Below are 16,584 nucleotides of genomic sequence, written 5' to 3' on the forward strand. Positions count from 1 at the left end.
AGGTTTTCATCGAAGCCTCAATCCAATGGGTTCCAAAAAGATGACCTCTTCTGGTGACTCAAGCGACTCTCCATTGTCCGCGAGTGATTTCCGGGCGTATAATCGCATGGCAGAGCGAATGGAAGGATTTGTAAGCTTATCACCTTGCCCAGGTGGCACATTTTTCACGACTTGAGTATTTTCATTTTACAATCCACTAACTCTCATTCAGCATGGCCATTTCCGTTTAATATGGAACCAGCTTTGGGAGGCATGTGAAAGCTCTGGGAAACGGGCACTCTCAGCCCGTCAGATGATTACGCTGGGCCTTCAATTCTGCTCGCAATTGGATTTCCATCACTCCATCGAGGAGCAACACATATTCCCCGTATTGGCGAAAAGGATGCCTGAGTTTCGAAAGGAGCTCGAGTTATTGAGTCAGCACAGACAAATCCATGCGGGACTTGAGAAACTTGAGAAGTATTTTGAGCAGTGTCGGTCCGGCGAGGAAGATATGCGCCGCGAAGAGGTGAAACGGTTGATGGAAGGGTTTGGCGAAGTTCTGTGGACACACTTGGACCAAGAGGTTCAAACTCTTGGAGCTGCCAATATGCGCAAGTTCTGGTCTCTTGCCGAGATGCGTCAGCTCCCTATGTGATATTAAAGTATGGAGTGAAGGCAAGTTTTGACGATTTTACTTCAGAAACATATCATCCCTTTTCCCTGAACACTATAAATATATGTTTGTCTTAATTCGAACCTTCTTATTTCTTATTTCTTCTTTGCTCCTGAGGAGACAATCGCGTTTGCCATTTCGAGGGATCTGATTCTGCCTCATCAATATCCATCCCACGCGAGGCACTGCACGAAGATAGTTGCTTCAAGTCAAGCGACCAGTGCTAACGGTACTGTTCCCGGAGGCTCGACCATGGCGGACTCAGGAATGTGAACACGTTGTCATCCCTTGCTTGGTATGTGCACTCACCGCACCCAGGTGACATTGCAAGCACGCTCGCACGAGCTTTTCTGTTTCGAAGACCTTTCTATCACTCGGCCTAGTTTTGGTGATTTCTCGTTCTATTGGTGGTGTCTCCCCAAGCAACCACTCTCAGTTTCGCCGATGTATCAGTCGATGTAGTAAGAATGCAGGGTCAACGGTACGAAGCAGTCACATAAAAATGAAAAGTGTGGAACAGCCGCAAGCCCGGGAATATCGATACTGCATACAATATGCATAATATGCATTGTTAATCTTCATTGAAATGCGTGTCACTTCAAGTTGTGTGAATCTCATGGCAGATCGCGGGATCGCCGATCTTCGTCTGATCCGTCGGGGCTCCGCTGTCAGATGTTTCTGTCTCCAGGAATGTGCCTATTACAGAGACGCGCAAGCTCGGCTGAGCTGCTCATATGCTCTAGGTCTCACATCGTGACGATAACGGAAAGGCAGCCTTGGCCTTCACCATGGGCAATCAGCAGGAAAGAGAGAAGATCAGCACAACTGCAGCAATTGCAGGTCATGAACCTGTTAATCGATGCTACTCAGATGTCCGGGAAGATCGTGCATTTCTTTTCTCCTCTTTCCAAATCTCCACTCTAGCGGGTCCATCAATGTCTCTCATCTTGTGCCCGGGGTCATCAGTACCACGCCACGAGCTCCGTTTCCCCATGCGGATTGGGCACGATGTGGTGCCGCATGCAACTTCCATGAGTTGCAGGATATAAGTACCATGAGACTAAACCTAAGAGGTATTAGGCTAGTCAAATCATAGCTTCATGTCCTTGCTATCTATACATGTACACATCCCAGTGCTCAAACTCCCGTCGCTGCCAATATGAAGTTCACATCCACCACGATCCTAGCCACCGCTATACTAGCAGGCACATCTTTCGCTGCCCCTCGCAGCGGCCTGATTGACCGACTGCAGTCCCGTGGCACTCTGTCACGTCAGTCACTACCCGCCGAGAAGAAGGGCGTTCTGCTCAAAGAAGCAGCCGCGGGAGCCAATGTTCAATACAGCAAAAACTGGGCTGGGGTGGTACGCGAGCAGCCACCCGCCAGCGGTACCTACAGCGCTGTGTCTGCAACGTTCACTGTCCCCGAGCCAACGGCCACCAACGACTCCGGGGAGATGCAGGCCGTGTCCGCCTGGGTCGGTATTGATGGTGACACTTACACCAAGGCCATTCTGCAAACTGGCATCGATACCTATATCCAGGATGGCAAGAAGACATTTGATGCCTGGTACGAGTGGTATCCATTGAGTGCGGAGAACTTTGACCTTGCATTGTCGGCGGGCGACGTTATCGTCGCGAAGGTCGAGACATATTCGCCCAGCAAGGGTGCTGCCATCATCGAGAATAAGTCCAGCGGCCAGACTGTTACCAAGACTCTGTCTGCACCCTCGGCCGACGCCACCCTTGCTGGCCAAAACGCCGAATGGATAGTTGAGGACTTCAACACCGGTAACAGCATGGTTCCCTTGGTCAACTTCAACAGAGTAGACTTTACCGGTGCGCAGGCCGAGGCCGGTGGTGCGAAACATGGTGTCAACAATGCTGCCGTTCTGGATATCCAGCAGAATGGTGATGTGAAGGCTCATGTGGAAATCCAGAGTGACACCGAGTTCTTTGTTACCTACCAGTAACTTGATATGCATATCCATGGGAGGCTGTTTGGTGTTAGGAGTTGATGAGTTTGGCGTTTTGTACAATGGGTGATATTCATATATTTCGTTCAATTTCGTGAAATCTATCAAAAGAAAGCAATGGTTGAATACAGTGTATAACTCTGAGGTGTAGTGTCTCGCTTTATGGGTAGTTGAATGTTGAAGCGAACACGAGAGACGCACTTCTTCTCAAAGTATGAGTCATCGCAGTTTACTGTCAACCTTGGAAAGATCAACATCTTTGGCTTTTGACTTTTGAACGTCTCAACTTCATCTTCCTCCGCCATGAAAATTCAAATAGAACCAGCGCAATTCCCCGAAGACGCTGATTCTATCCTCTCGCTGTTTTCTGGTTACGCCACATCCCTCGGCATCGACCTCACCTTTCAATCGTTTCAAGAGGAACTTGATTCTCTCCCTGGGAAATATGCTCCATCTCAAGGGGGAGCTCTTTTGATCGCACGGGTAGACACGGGTGTTCAAGAACATAATACAGATGGACTAGTCGACCCAATCATACCCCCGCAGTTCCCTTCTGCTCTCGGATGTGTGGCACTCCGGCGCAGCTCAGATGGCTGGTGCGAAATGAAGCGTCTATATGTTCTCGAGGAAGCTCGCGGAGAACGTCTGGGTGAAAAACTCGTCCAGGCGATCCTCGCCCAAGCCAGAGCTCTGGGATACCGCGGAATGCGCCTGGACACTCTACCTGAAATGACAGCGGCACAACGATTATATCGGAAATATGGATTTGTGGATATTGCACCGTATTATGATACTCCGATACAAAGGACTGTTTTCATGGGTTGTGAACTTTTGTGATCATGGTACCTTGGTCTATAGTTTTCGACCTGGCCAGGATATATTCGAAAGGAACACGGAAATTATGCCATCAGTGCAGTGTCGATCACTTCAACCCAACAATATTCAACACTTTTGTGCATCCGGTGGCTTCCGTTTCAGCCCAAAAGTACCGCAATTCAAGACTTGCAGAGACGATCTAGCAGCATTTAAGCATCCACTTCCCCTTGGCGACTCGGAGATAGGTGTCGGGGATTTCCAAATTAGGAACCCGGATGAGAGAGCATACCGCTATAAATACTGCGTCGGAGATTCGTGACAGGAAGCCAATATATCTAAAACCGCACGAGGCTCTTTACCATGACAGCCTCAGATCAGCTTGACGTTCTCGTCATCGGCGCCGGGATTGCTGGTCTCTCGGCAGCCATTGCCCTCGGGAAACAAGGGCATCGCGTTGTGGTATGCCCCTAGAAGGAACCACCAAGGTTGTTATAAAGCCAGTCTCTCACCCAGCTTAGATTCTGGAAAAGTCGGCTTTTTTAAGGGAGACAGGTGCCGCAATTCATCTGCCGCCGAATTGCACTGCCTTGCTACGCTGGATGGGCATTAATCCGGTTGATTTCGGGGGTACATTGCTTCATGAGGTCAGATTTCTGATTTGCCTCTTGGCGAGAGTGGCTTAAATTGATGTTTTGCTTTCTCCAGATGCACCGATATGGATTCGACGGGGAGTTGACGTACAAGAGAGAGTTCGCCGACACTCGTCATCATTGGCAAGCAGTAGGTGAATGAAAGAGGACCCAGCCAGGACGATGTTCTAATTTTAGCACAGGAGTGGTACCTCGTGCATCGAGTTGAACTGCACAATCACCTCAAGGAACGTGCCCTTGAAACCGCAACGCTGCACACACGGTGTAGAATCACCCAGGTCAATCTGGAAGGGACTTGCCCATCCGTCACTCTCGATGATGGTCGCACTTTCAGAGCGGATTTGCTCCTTGGTGCAGATGGACTGCATGTACGAATATCAGATGATACGGCGTAGCCCCGTTCTGACTTTTTTATAGTCCCAGATCCGCCAGAGTATCGCCCCGGGATCTCCCTCTCCATACCCCGTCGGCAAGTCATGCTTTCGTTGGCTTCTCCCCACAGATCAATTAAGACAACATACAAGCACGGTGGGTTTCGTGCGAGACACGGGCGTGTTTATTGAGTGGGCATCTGATGACCGGCGTCTCGTGGCTTACCCTTGCTCTGATGGCAAAATCCTCAACCTTTGTGCTTTTGTCCCTTCGAGTGAAATTCAGGCAGATAACCAAAGTGACTGTAAGAGCTTTCCTTGTTTGATATAGGAAGGCACTGACAACTTGGCATTAATAGGCTGGCAGGCAGCTGGAGACAAGACCACAATGGTCAAGGCCTTTTCTGAGTTTTCACCCGGTGTTCAGCAAATCATCGCAAGCGCGGACAAGAACCCCAAAGTATGGGACTTGTACGATATGGAGTCACTGCCTACCTGGACTCGAGGCCGCGCTGCTCTTCTGGGAGACGCAGCACATCCGTTCCAGCCATGTAAGGAACTGAACAGCTTCAACCCGACAGACTGAATGAGTGACATACACTGATAACTCGTTAGACATGGGACAGGGAGCAGCTATGGCAATTGAAGATGCCGTCAGCATTGCCACCTTGCTTCCTTGTGGTAGCACACCGCACGACATCCCCATGCGACTTGAACTGTATCAAACAGGTCGTCGGCCACGGGTCGACCTTGTCCTCCATTACACTCGAATGAATGGACGGGATGAAAATGATGCAGCCGGCGATAGAATATCAGGTAGGTTTGTTTCCACAGCCTTGGAATATACTCGGGCTGACAGTGGTAGGTGCGGAAATGGCGAAAATCATGAATATTTGTTTCGAGCACAATGAGATCGAGCACTCTAAAAACTTGCTGCACGGTACATCAGCAAATCAATAATGGAGGCAATTGCGAGTAAACTGTGGACAATCGGGAGATAGTCAAAGATAGGGCAGTGTTGACATTGAAACGGTCAAATGGGGGATTTTAATTGCCCATTGAAATCTGTCATTATGAGGGTATATATAAAAAACCCTGAAGGGTTGCAATAAATATTATACATAGGATGTTTTACATATTAGAGTCCGTTATGCATCTGCAAAAGACATACGAGCTTATTGACAAGGCTTAGCGGACAATGTAAAACCCATTTACGGCAACTTGGCTCTCTCTGAGCTCATCGGTGACCGAGCGAACTCCAACCAGGTGTAATGGAACTTGCTCTACCAACTTCTGCCCACGGCTGATGATATTGGTATACCCCTCAACCGTGCGGTCAATCCAATTCGAGCTTTGCTGAAGGTCTGACATAGCCGGGTGTTCTGCGGCCCACGCGGGGTGAGTCAGAGTATCCTGTACAACAGATGCGTCGTATACATCAGCAAGCAGAGCTGCTTCTGCAGCTGCCACTTGCGCCTCAGCGAGTTCTTTGTCCGTGGTGCCGGTGGGTGGTGGGATATCAGCGCGTAGGTATCCCAAAACACGAATCTCGATTTTGCTTGTTCGGAGAGGAACATCCTCGAGGAGTCGAATTGCGACCACGCGTTTCGATATTTGAGCCAGATTAACTCTGGTTGCTTGGAGAGGATCCAATGCCCGCACAGACAAGATAGCTGGACACCATTCATTAGTCGAGGGACCTTTGCTCGACCCGGTTTCGAATCGAGCCCAGCCGAAGAAGTAACCCCTTAACTGCTCCGTCACCCAGTCGGGCATTCTAATTAAGCTTAACTTCGGTATATCTTCAGGGTTGTCGGAGTACGGGATTTGATCAGTCTGGCAGCGAGCTTTGAATGTCATAGGAAACGGTGGCTGAGGGCCGACATCGATAGGAACAGGATCGCTCCCAGCTATTTCTGGCGCTGCTCGATTTATCTGAGGCCGCCCAATAGGGCCTTTAGGGCCATTAATAATACCGCCCACGCGGTTCTCGATACCACTAGTCGTGTAAGCCTTTTGGACGGCAGACTTTGTCACCCATGATGGACGAAACGGAGCCGCTTTAGCCTGAAACGGAGCAGCTTTGGCTTGAATAGCTATGGCAGCCGGACCTGCTGCGGTTCGCGCTGCAGTTTGCGCATAAAGGCTCACAACCATAGCCCCAACCTCCAAAGGCAGCGTGCTCAAGCTCGCGCCGCGGATAGAGCTAGGGGCGGTGGACGTAGAGAGCACCCGGAACACGGGACTATTGCCAAGCACCTTCTTCTTGACACCTTGGCAAAGGACTAGCTGGAAGTAGCCATCGCCTGCTTCGGCTGGAATCCGCACAACGGCAGTTTCACGTAGCTGATGTGTGTCGCGCGGACGGGCTGGAGCCTTCTTTCGAAATTTCTTGATGTCGCGTTGCCAAGCTCGTTCATCATCCGGAGTCACCTGGTCGGCCCTCAACGGCATACCCGGGGTCACATCCAGCCAGCTATCTCGGAGACGGAGGAACGACTTGAATTGCATCCCGGTCTTCCCGCTCCAACCTTTGCTCTGCAGCCACAAGGTGTGTTCAGGTGGTAAGGGGGAATCAGCGAAGATTGATATAGCGACCGATGTAGTGGGTCCACGGTAAAAGACCAATCCATGGGAATGTCGCAAAATGGTGACATGCTTGTTTGATTCCGTTGGCCGACTGATTAGACCAGTGAGGAAATGCCGAGCTTCACTGTATGCCTTTTGAACAGGCGTCGGCGGCGGAGCCGGAGATGAAGTTGGTCCTGCTGTCCTTGGTCGCGGCAATGAGCCTGGACTTACAGGCCTAGGAGGTGGCGGTCCATAAAGGTCTGTATATGATGGGGGCTGTGATGGGGCCACAAGAGACGGGGTACTGGCAGCATAAGCTGTTGCTTCCCGTTGATCGGCATGCGCCGTAGCTCGTAAGTTCGGGTTCGACACGGGCTTCCGCCTGATATGAAATGAACCTGGTGGATGACCTGGGTTTAAATATCCAGATGACATTTTCTACATGATCCTCGAGAAGCACCCAACTCAACTGTTTTGTTTTCAGGGGCACAGCCAAGAATGTTGATTGGTCCAAGCTTGGTTGTAGCCTGAGGCAGAAAATGGATGCCTGAGACTGCGTACATCAACCACCTGAGTACTCCGTAGTTCTCAAGAATATGGAGAATACGCAGTAATCTAAGCTGTTTCGACATACCTTCCTTAGATTTATTAACTATGTAGGAAGAAATGCAAGAAGAAGGTATGTAAACAAGCCGGCTCAAGGAAGGACATCCTGGAACTACCTACCCACCTAGGCACCTACTAGTAGGCAGGTAATACGATGAATCAGGTAATCCATGGATACCTCCAGGGCTAGTTAACACCTGGGCATCCTTGGCTCACAGTCTAACAGTTCTAGAGCAGCTGATTGGCGGATGTTGAAGGTTGGTGAATGCGATGAACAATGAAAACAATGAAAAAGGAGCCTTGGGAGGTAACTATAACTAGGTATACATATGACTTAGGCGTTAGGGAAGGACTTTGAAGTCTAGAAAAGCTTAAATATACATAGTCGGTGGCCCCTTTAAATTGAGTCTATTTCTATACTTGCGGCCTGTCGAAACATAATCTTCGAAGCAAAATCAAAAGCACTCACGCTCCAACCGGGGGCTCCGAAGCCGCCAAGTTACATTGACGGAACAATCGCACCTCGTCGGGTTTGAAAGCACCAACCACAGAATGCAGCACACCGCGGTTGTTGAATAACACCAAGTCGTTATCCTCCCAGTCATGCGGATACACATACTGAGGGCTGATGGCCGGCCGCTGCAACTTATAGACAATATCCCGCACACGGGCCAAGTCGTCGATCGTGGTTCTATCGGCACAGTGGATACGGCGCACGGCTGAGGGATGGATCTGCAGAGCCAATTTGCCCGTCACTGGGTTTTTCCAGGTCATCGGGAAGACCATGATCTTACCAGGATCGATAGGTGGCAGTTCTGAGTCGGGCAACTCAAGGCCTTCTGAATGCATACCAAGTCCCGTGGATCGGGAATGTGCTTGGCTCATCCAAATGTACCTGTCGTGGCGGTTAGTTGGGTTGGTCATACGTATGAGCATATCATAGGAGGTCTTACGGATGGGGGGGCATATTCGATTTTGCTCGTCTTCACAAATTCTTTATCCTCGGACGAAAGAAGCTCAAACATCCGCTCGCCACTGACAAAAGCCGTTGTTCCAAGCGGTACATCCATTGTTTCTCCGGTTCCATCATCATATAATAATGTCTGTCGACGGCCTTTAGGCACACTCACAGCCATAAGCGTGGTCACCTGGGGCGGGTATAGGTCATAAAGCGCAGCATCGATATGCCAACGATAAAACCTAGTGAACTCATAATCCTTCTCCTCTGGGAGGTGATCTTGATGGAATGTCCGGTGGTGAGGGTGGCGTAGGGTGATATCTTTAAGACCCTCGTATGAATCAATGTGCCCGTTTCCAATCACCTGCACTTGTGGCTGGTGAGGCACAGTCTTCAGATCAGGGTGGAGGATGCTTCGCTTTGCATCAATGGTCTTGCCATGTCCATAGTTGTCGGATACTGGGTCGAAGCGCTTGGTCAGCTCATACTGGGCTTTAGGTGATAGCCCTTTCTGGTGTTTGAACACCACGACGTGGTGCTCGTAGAGGGCCTTCCGAATCGTCCCAAACTGCTCCTCTGTATGACCATTAGTTTGTGCTCTTGCAGTTGATAGGAATCCACGAACCAGTTAAGTTTTCCAAGTCAACACCTTGAATCTCAGCACCAAAGTCAATGCTTGAGCCCGGAGGAGGTTGGAGGGGACGGACGGTAAGTGGCAGCACGGCCATAGTTTCGCTTTCTTCAAATCTCCAAGTTCACAGATCGAAATATGATGTTCATATGGTGTTTTAACACGGCATTCTTTATAGTTCTTGGCCTATACTAAGGGATTCAGTTCTCAAGACCAGGTTGTTAACGGTCAACGGCGTATACCGAATCTCTACCGAATGTGAGAGGGATGATGGGGCTGATAAAGAGGTTGGCGCTGGATATTTCACTAAGGGAGTCTTTTGATAAGCTAAACTCGGAATTACGGGGCAATATTGAGCTATTAGTTGTTACTGGATGTTACAGGATATCAGTATGGCGATAAGGTGGAAGGTGGGTGAGTGGTGGCAACACACCCGCTCGGATATTTGATGTCATAAAATTGCCAAGCAGCGCAAACAGATCAAATTACAAACATTTATAGGCCAACAAACATGACAAACATGACAAACAAAAAGTTCTCCAGTGCGACGAGTGGGAAGGACCTCGGGAAATCAAGAGTCCGCTACTCACGAGGCCTCCTCACGTTACTATGTATATCACCAAAACTTCCACCAAGGGCCCCGCGGTTTTGGCGGTTGCTCAGCAGCAATAATCTCATCCAAACCAGTGTGCATATCAACTTCCTCCGGGCGCCACGCCCATGGATCACTCCAATACAGTGCCCGGTGTCCAAAGTACAAAATCAAGAAAGCGGGAATGCCGATATATGCGGTGAAAAAGTTACTCACAGACCATTCCGACGGGAAGAAGACTGTGAACCCATTTATGAGTACCATGAGTGTAGCACCTGCGAGGCCAAAATAAACCCCATACGGCTGCAGCTTTGATTTGTACGGTTGCTCAATACCCTGTGCTTTGACGGCTTTGCGGAAACGGAAGAACACCACAGAACAGCAGATCCATGAAATGAAGCCAGAAGTGTTTGTGAAGTTGATGAACCAGTTGAACACAATCGAACTGGAGTTGCCAACAGCAAGATAAGCCAATGCCGAGAAGCATGCTGAAGCCGACACAGCCCAGTATGGGACACCCCATCGATTACATGTCTTGAACACATGCGGCGCGTTGCCTGACATAGCCAAAGAATAGAGCGACCGAGAAGACATGTACAGGAAGGAATTTCCTGCGGACCAGGCGGACGTCAAGACGGCAGCATTCACGATGTGGTCCAAAACGGGAATGCCGGCGTTCTGGATGCCGATCACGAATGGAGATGAGCTTACCGTGCCATCGCCCTTGGTCAGACGACTAGCATCGGATGGGCAAATAACACCAATGGCTAGCACACCAAAGATGTAAAAGAAGACCAACCGGTAAATGTATCTCCGGGCTGCCCGGGGTACATTGCGCCGAGGGGACTCCATTTCACCACCACTGATCACAATCAGCTCTGGGGCGAAGATGAACGCAATGGCGCTGGATACTGTGCATTTCAACAAGGCCACGAAGCGGCCCGAATCTCCCGCCGTGAGATACGCATTGAATGGGCGCGGGTTATTCCAATAATGAAAGCCCAGTCGCTGACGATTAGGTCCACCGCCCCAGAAGAGGATGAAGGACACCATCAACAAGCCGATCAGAGTGACGATCTTTATCCCGGCGAACCAGAACTCCGACTCGCCGTATATTCGTACGGGCATAAAGTTAAGCGCGATAATGACGACCATCATGATTGTGATCCACACAGCGATGTTGATCGATCCACTCTGGTCCCAGTATCCAATAACCAGTCCAGCAGCTGTGATCTCGTACGGCACTAAGATTCCGAGAGAGTACCAGTATAGATATCCCATGGCAAAACCCATACTCCGCGACACATAGCGGAATCCATGATAACTCATCGTTCCACCGTGTACTGGAAGGTAGGCGCCAACCTCAGCGATGGCTGTGACCAAGCCGTAAACCATGGCCGAGATGAAGATATAACCTAAAAGAAGCGATGCGGGGCCTCCAATGGCCAGGGCTTGGCCGGAACCCACGAAAAGTCCTGGCTTGCGTGAGTAATCTTGGTTTTCTCAGGTCGTAAACCTGCAGACCTACCAGTTCCGATGGTACCTTCCAGGGCCATTAGCTGAACATGGCGGTTCTTCAAACCACGTTTGGTAGTGGTTGCATAGCGATCGTCGAGCAGATCGGCTTCGACCAAATTTCTAAGTGCTTTGCCCTTCTCGCTGATCGGATGTTGATCACTCCCAAAGTTTTGGGGTTCATTCTCTATTGTCGCCATCTTGTACGACAACGAAAGGGGAAAATGCTGGATAAAAATGAAAACGATCGGCAGGAATATGTGCTATATTTAAATGGTTTTTCCACAGGGCAATTTCATCCCGTCGTACAGACACTCTCAGCCACGCGATATTAAACCGCTATATCTCTGATCAATGACTGGTCAGTAGAGGGGTCCGTGGCCACCTAGTCATAGTTACACCCGGACAAAGGTACAATCCTGGGGTAAGCCACTAGGCTTCCAGCTGAAGATAAGACTGCAAAATTATGCGACCATGTAGGCGCTGATTCTGGTGATATCCATCATCGCGGCGCCTTATATTCCGAACTTTTTCGAGTCCATACCTAGCACATAACCAACATGGAAGACAGTTCAGAGTGTAGATGAATCAGATAAAAGCAAAGCTTGCAAACCTACGATTATTTTGTTCATCAAATTGCATGATAGGTGGCACTTGGGTGCATGACAAGTACCACAGTAGAATGGGAAAATACCCTCCCAAATAGGTTGATAGAGAATCTAAAAGATGGCCACTACACGACAACAGCACCGGTCCGGTGACCGGTCCGGGAGACATTATCTGCACCAAACCAGAGGACAGAGAAGAGAAAACGCTGGGCAGAGAGACTGGGCAAGGAGACTACCTAGGTAGATAAAGTGAGATAAAGAGGAATAATGGAACTCGTATCAGAAATGGATGGGGAAACCTTCGGATGTTGATACTAAACTAGAATAGGAAATATAGTTAAGATTCAACCAATGAATAGCCAGCGTGTGGGGTTAAAGGATTGTACTAAGCTCAAACAAGCTTGGAACCCCACGGGAAGACATTTGGATCACATGCCACCTTCCAAGGTTTGGTATATTGTATTTTTGACACAGCTCAACCTTGAACAATGCAATTATCATAGGTGCACAAGAAAGAAGAAAAAAAGAAAACCTCGAGAATCCAAGCACCAGAACTCCCAAATTATGCAGGCAAGAGAATCCCCCCTACCCGTCCCTGTAAGCCACACCCCGCAAGGGAAAAAGGCCCTCTTATACGCTTGTTGACCAACCGCCCATTTAGGTTATCTGTTGGGCTTTTTATTGACTACCAAAATTGAGGAATAGTACCCGCGGTGGCGGGTGCAACATCCACAACTTCCTGTGCAGTGCATATATCGAACCTTGCCAGAAGGGTGCCGAATGGTCTGCCAAGGTCGTTCGCAGCAACCACACTCACGAGAGCAGCAGCCCCCACGAAGTTGGCAGTAGGTCCGTTCGATATTCCAGAGCTGTTTGGGTTTGTGCCGCAGGCTTTTTGTATACCGATGTACGAGGCGCCCTAGTGGCTTGCGTTCCATGAGTTCTGCCATCCGTTCCAGGTGCTGGAAGTATTCAATATTAAGTAGCCTTAGCTCGAGATTGCACTCCTGAAGCTTCTTCAGAGTGGAAGGTTCTGGCGGGCTTTCATGCTGAACTTGGATTTCATAGTGGCGAGATATCGCACCGACATGCATTTCTCTTTGGATGATATTGTTAACCCGTCTTGTCTCCTGGCGATGATCAGATATCCAGTCGAGTTGGATCCTCGTATGTTCTGCTTCTTGGAGCTCTCGTAAGAGCAGTTTGAACCCGTTAGCTTGGACACGGGCTTGATACTTGGCTTTGAGCTGTTTGGCAGTAATTGTGATAGAGGAAAATATGTTATCAATTGCCAAGGTGAGGTATGCAAGTATATGTTGATGAAACAATTTTGGTGGTTGAATAGCCATCCTGTATGAGGGTGTGATGGAAGAGAACAAGCAGAGGGATCACTTTGAATACCCCCTGGCGTACTGGTACTTGTGCTCGTACGACCTTTAATGATTCAACTTGTGAGCTTTTAAGGCCGACGCTCAATTAGGCAACCGACGTCATTTTGATATATAGGAATATAGCAGGTGTGGTTGATGTTATAGCTAGACAGTCATACAAGGTTCTTTTAACCTACATTTTGTAAATCTCAATATTAGACTCCAGATGTAGAAAGTCAACATATAGTGACCTATAGAGGATAACATGGCATCTTCCTTTAGGAGACGACACAAGCTCATCTACATATTGTACATCAGCTTCTGACTTGCTCGTAGTTTGGTTGGAATTCAGGTTGTAAAGGTAAATGAAATAAACGTTCTATATTCTATAAACGCAATAGGTATATGGTTGATCCTCTATATGTACAAAGAAAATGTGCACAATAATGCAACTCAGTACTCCAGGCCCAAGATGATATCGTGCAAGTTCATGCATCATGACAAATGCGAATCCAGAACGCAACACCAGTAAAAAAGAAGAAATTGTTGTGTATTCCGAAGAGCCCTTTGCACTCACGCGGTCTCCGCGTGGATGGTTCCCTGGGACTTGCGACCGTACGGGTTCTCATCCGCAATCCAGTCCTGGTGGCGTTCAGGAATCTCGAAGTTGCTGCTCTTCCAGGGGACAACCTTGTTGACATACATCCAGTCAAGCTCCTCGAGCGTGCGACCCTTTCCTTCAATGACGAAGAAGTAGACAACGCCGATAGCTACGAAAAGGCAACCAGCAAAGACGTATCCGTAGGCAAAGTCGATCTCCTTGGTGATGAAAGTCGTGAAGAAGCTGATGAGGAAGTTCCACAGCCAGTTGGTTGCGGTAGCCAGCGCCATACCCTTGGCACGGTACTTTGAGGGGAAGAGCTCGGCGACAATAGCCCAGACCATGGGACCCCAGGTCATAGCATATGCCGCAATAAACAGGCAGGCGACGACAATCATACCCTTACCGGCATTAGGGGTGTTGGTAGGTGTCTCCACATCCAGAACGAAATGGCCGATGGAGGCGAAAATCATGAACATGACGAACATCCAGATTGCTCCAAATATCAGGGACTTGCGACGACCGTAGTTTTCTACGACATACAAGCCTCCAAAGGTGGTGGCGAAGTTCACAGCGCCGAGGATGCACTGGGTGACGAAGCTGTCCGAGAGACCAGCGCCTGCAAAGATAGTGGTGCCCTATATTTCAGTTAGCACCAAGAAAATAAAGAAGAAAAAGAAGAAGAAGACTTACATAGTAGAAGAAGTAGTTGGCACCGCTGAGCTGTTGCAGTGACTGCAGGACCATGCCAAGGGCAATACGGTAGAACATGCAAGGGGCTGTAAGGAATTCATGCCACTTCTGGCCATCAGACTCCGCTTCGAACTGCTCGCGAATCTCGCCCATTTCTTCCAAGATGCGGACATGGTTCTCCGGGATGCCGTAGAGCTTGGCCAGTGTGCGTTGGGCACTCTCGGCCTTTCCATGGCGGAACTCATAACGTGGGCTTTCCGGGAAGAACACCATACCGCCGCCGAGGACTAGAGCGAAGAGGAAGGTGAGACCAAGAGTGATACGCCACTGAGCAGTGCCATCCATAGTGTGAGTACCCAGGTTGATACAGTAAGCCAAGAAGATACCGAGGGTGACGAACAACTGGTAGCAACTGATCATGGCACCACGGATGTGACGGGGGGCACTTTCACCCTGATACATAGGCACGAGCAGCGAGCAGCCACCAACACCGAGACCAGTGACCCAACGGCCAATGACCACCTGGTACCAGTGACCATCGGGGGCGGCAATTTGGACAATCAACCCGACGTTGAGGATCATACACCAGAGGGATATGGACCACTTCCGGCCCAACATGTCAGCAACGGGGGCTCCGACCAGGGCACCAATCATAGTACCGACGGACAGCAAGCCGACAATAAGACCGGAGCGCACGGTGCTGAATTTGTAGGAACCATCTGCGTCGAGCTCACCGTACCGCTCCAAGTAGTTGCTCATCTCTTGGAAGCCAGAAATCTGACCCGTGTCATATCCGAACAGCAGACCACCCATCGAAACAAAGAGGGCCATCACCAAGGACCGCATGGTTATCCGAGGGATTGGGGTATCGATACCCGAGGGTCGCATGGTTTTCTCAGTGGGACTGTTTTGGAAGGACGACTCGACCGGCTGTTGGGGAGTGATGGACTCCCCATGATGGGAAGACGCTTCAATACCCATGATGTAGGTTGAGTAAATATATTTCTGTCTGATATTTTTATTTTAGGGTTTAAGGGAGTAGAGGACCAGCTCAGGAGAAAGATGAAAATAAAAGAAGAATGGAGGGAAATAAGCCCATGGGGAAGAGGAAACCTCGGGGAAGATGGGGGAATAGGGGGCTTTTTGTAATCTAGCAACGAAACAGGAAAAAATAATAAAAACTCATAGAAGTGGAGAGAGAATTGTGGAGAGGCGAGTTGGGCGAGATGACGATGCTCATGGCTATTGTACAAAGTAGGATGACAACAGCCAACAACCCGGTGGCAGCCGGCTTACACAGCCACCCCACCAGGGGGAAAGACCATACAGGGCAGGTACCAAGTGATCATTGGCTCTGGTTCGCCGTTTTCAAGTGGATAGCCGATTCGTTCGGCGTAAGGGTCGGAATGTGGCGAATACAAGCTCATAGGCCAAGCCCGTGCCGAACTAATTCGGGATCAGATGTTTTCGCCGGAGCCGAGAAAAGAGATTTCACTTGTTCTGTTTTCACCATGTTGATTTTATGTGGGATATCAAGGGATACGGGGATAGATTCTGAATCCGGAGAAAGCGTGGGAAAAAGGAAACCCCCGGAATTCCCCAGGCCTTTCGGATTGTCTCCGGGTTGTCTCCGGATCTAAGAGAAATTCATTTCCCGATCGGTATCCCGGTGAAAACATCCCCGAGAATTATCATCTCCAGACATGGAAGGAGGGTTCTGGAGGGGAAATGCGGAGTCTGGGGGGATATGCTAAGAACTACTCCGTACTAACTCGGGATATCACTACTATTTCCCTGAACATTGCTTTTACAAATGACTATCTACTCCATGTAAGATTTATATGAATCTTAATCTTAATATGAATCCCGTAAAATATCGGCATCCTGTTGATATAATATCCCGATCCCGGCTTCCGAGGTCGTCGGTCCTGAGGCGCCACACCCGCCGCCCTACGTCATTGAAGAATTTTCA

At 49.4% G+C, this 16,584-nt stretch overlaps 9 protein-coding genes across 9 annotated transcripts; 4 read left to right on the forward strand and 5 right to left on the reverse strand.

The window, feature by feature from the left end:
- Window positions 1-25: 25 nt before the first annotated feature.
- N7519_006547 (hemerythrin domain-containing protein) lies at window positions 26-637 on the forward strand (the record flags this gene model as incomplete). Its single annotated transcript, XM_057293323.1, has 2 exons — window positions 26-130; window positions 212-637. The coding sequence occupies 2 exons, from the start codon at window positions 26-28 to the stop codon at window positions 635-637; spliced, it is 531 nt and encodes a 176-aa protein (XP_057148134.1).
- Window positions 638-1,814: 1,177 nt separating this feature from the next.
- N7519_006548 (A4/G1 family peptidase) lies at window positions 1,815-2,627 on the forward strand (the record flags this gene model as incomplete). Its single annotated transcript, XM_057293324.1, has 1 exon — window positions 1,815-2,627. The coding sequence occupies one exon, from the start codon at window positions 1,815-1,817 to the stop codon at window positions 2,625-2,627; it is 813 nt and encodes a 270-aa protein (XP_057148135.1).
- Window positions 2,628-2,933: 306 nt separating this feature from the next.
- On the forward strand, window positions 2,934-3,467 carry N7519_006549 (uncharacterized protein; the record flags this gene model as incomplete). Its single annotated transcript, XM_057293325.1, has 1 exon — window positions 2,934-3,467. One exon carries the CDS (start codon window positions 2,934-2,936, stop codon window positions 3,465-3,467), a length of 534 nt encoding a protein of 177 aa, XP_057148136.1.
- A 339-nt stretch (window positions 3,468-3,806) lies between these two features.
- Window positions 3,807-5,427, forward strand: N7519_006550 (uncharacterized protein; the record flags this gene model as incomplete). Its single annotated transcript, XM_057293326.1, has 8 exons — window positions 3,807-3,905; window positions 3,965-4,090; window positions 4,152-4,226; window positions 4,279-4,464; window positions 4,514-4,772; window positions 4,827-5,018; window positions 5,083-5,283; window positions 5,327-5,427. 8 exons carry the CDS (start codon window positions 3,807-3,809, stop codon window positions 5,425-5,427), a joined length of 1,239 nt encoding a protein of 412 aa, XP_057148137.1.
- Window positions 5,428-5,655: 228 nt separating this feature from the next.
- N7519_006551 (LipA and NB-ARC domain protein) lies at window positions 5,656-7,473 on the reverse strand (the record flags this gene model as incomplete). The annotated part of the gene is made up of 1 exon (XM_057293327.1): window positions 5,656-7,473. The coding sequence occupies one exon, from the start codon at window positions 7,471-7,473 to the stop codon at window positions 5,656-5,658; it is 1,818 nt and encodes a 605-aa protein (XP_057148138.1).
- Window positions 7,474-8,109: 636 nt separating this feature from the next.
- On the reverse strand, window positions 8,110-9,330 carry N7519_006552 (TauD/TfdA dioxygenase family protein; the record flags this gene model as incomplete). Its single annotated transcript, XM_057293328.1, has 3 exons — window positions 8,110-8,472; window positions 8,598-9,178; window positions 9,228-9,330. The coding sequence occupies 3 exons, from the start codon at window positions 9,328-9,330 to the stop codon at window positions 8,110-8,112; spliced, it is 1,047 nt and encodes a 348-aa protein (XP_057148139.1).
- Window positions 9,331-9,849: 519 nt separating this feature from the next.
- N7519_006553 (proline permease PrnB) lies at window positions 9,850-11,540 on the reverse strand (the record flags this gene model as incomplete). Its single annotated transcript, XM_057293329.1, has 2 exons — window positions 9,850-11,300; window positions 11,354-11,540. 2 exons carry the CDS (start codon window positions 11,538-11,540, stop codon window positions 9,850-9,852), a joined length of 1,638 nt encoding a protein of 545 aa, XP_057148140.1.
- Window positions 11,541-12,633: 1,093 nt separating this feature from the next.
- On the reverse strand, window positions 12,634-13,297 carry N7519_006554 (uncharacterized protein; the record flags this gene model as incomplete). The annotated part of the gene is made up of 2 exons (XM_057293330.1): window positions 12,634-12,817; window positions 12,852-13,297. The coding sequence occupies 2 exons, from the start codon at window positions 13,295-13,297 to the stop codon at window positions 12,634-12,636; spliced, it is 630 nt and encodes a 209-aa protein (XP_057148141.1).
- Window positions 13,298-13,891: 594 nt separating this feature from the next.
- Window positions 13,892-15,593, reverse strand: N7519_006555 (sugar porter family MFS transporter; the record flags this gene model as incomplete). The annotated part of the gene is made up of 2 exons (XM_057293331.1): window positions 13,892-14,557; window positions 14,613-15,593. 2 exons carry the CDS (start codon window positions 15,591-15,593, stop codon window positions 13,892-13,894), a joined length of 1,647 nt encoding a protein of 548 aa, XP_057148142.1.
- Window positions 15,594-16,584: the final 991 nt, after the last annotated feature.

This window comes from Penicillium mononematosum (assembly GCF_028829835.1).
Source record: "Penicillium mononematosum strain IBT 11891 chromosome Unknown utg000003l:1.0-8172316.0:1.0-8177699.0, whole genome shotgun sequence".
Lineage (NCBI taxonomy): Eukaryota > Fungi > Ascomycota > Eurotiomycetes > Eurotiales > Aspergillaceae > Penicillium > Penicillium mononematosum.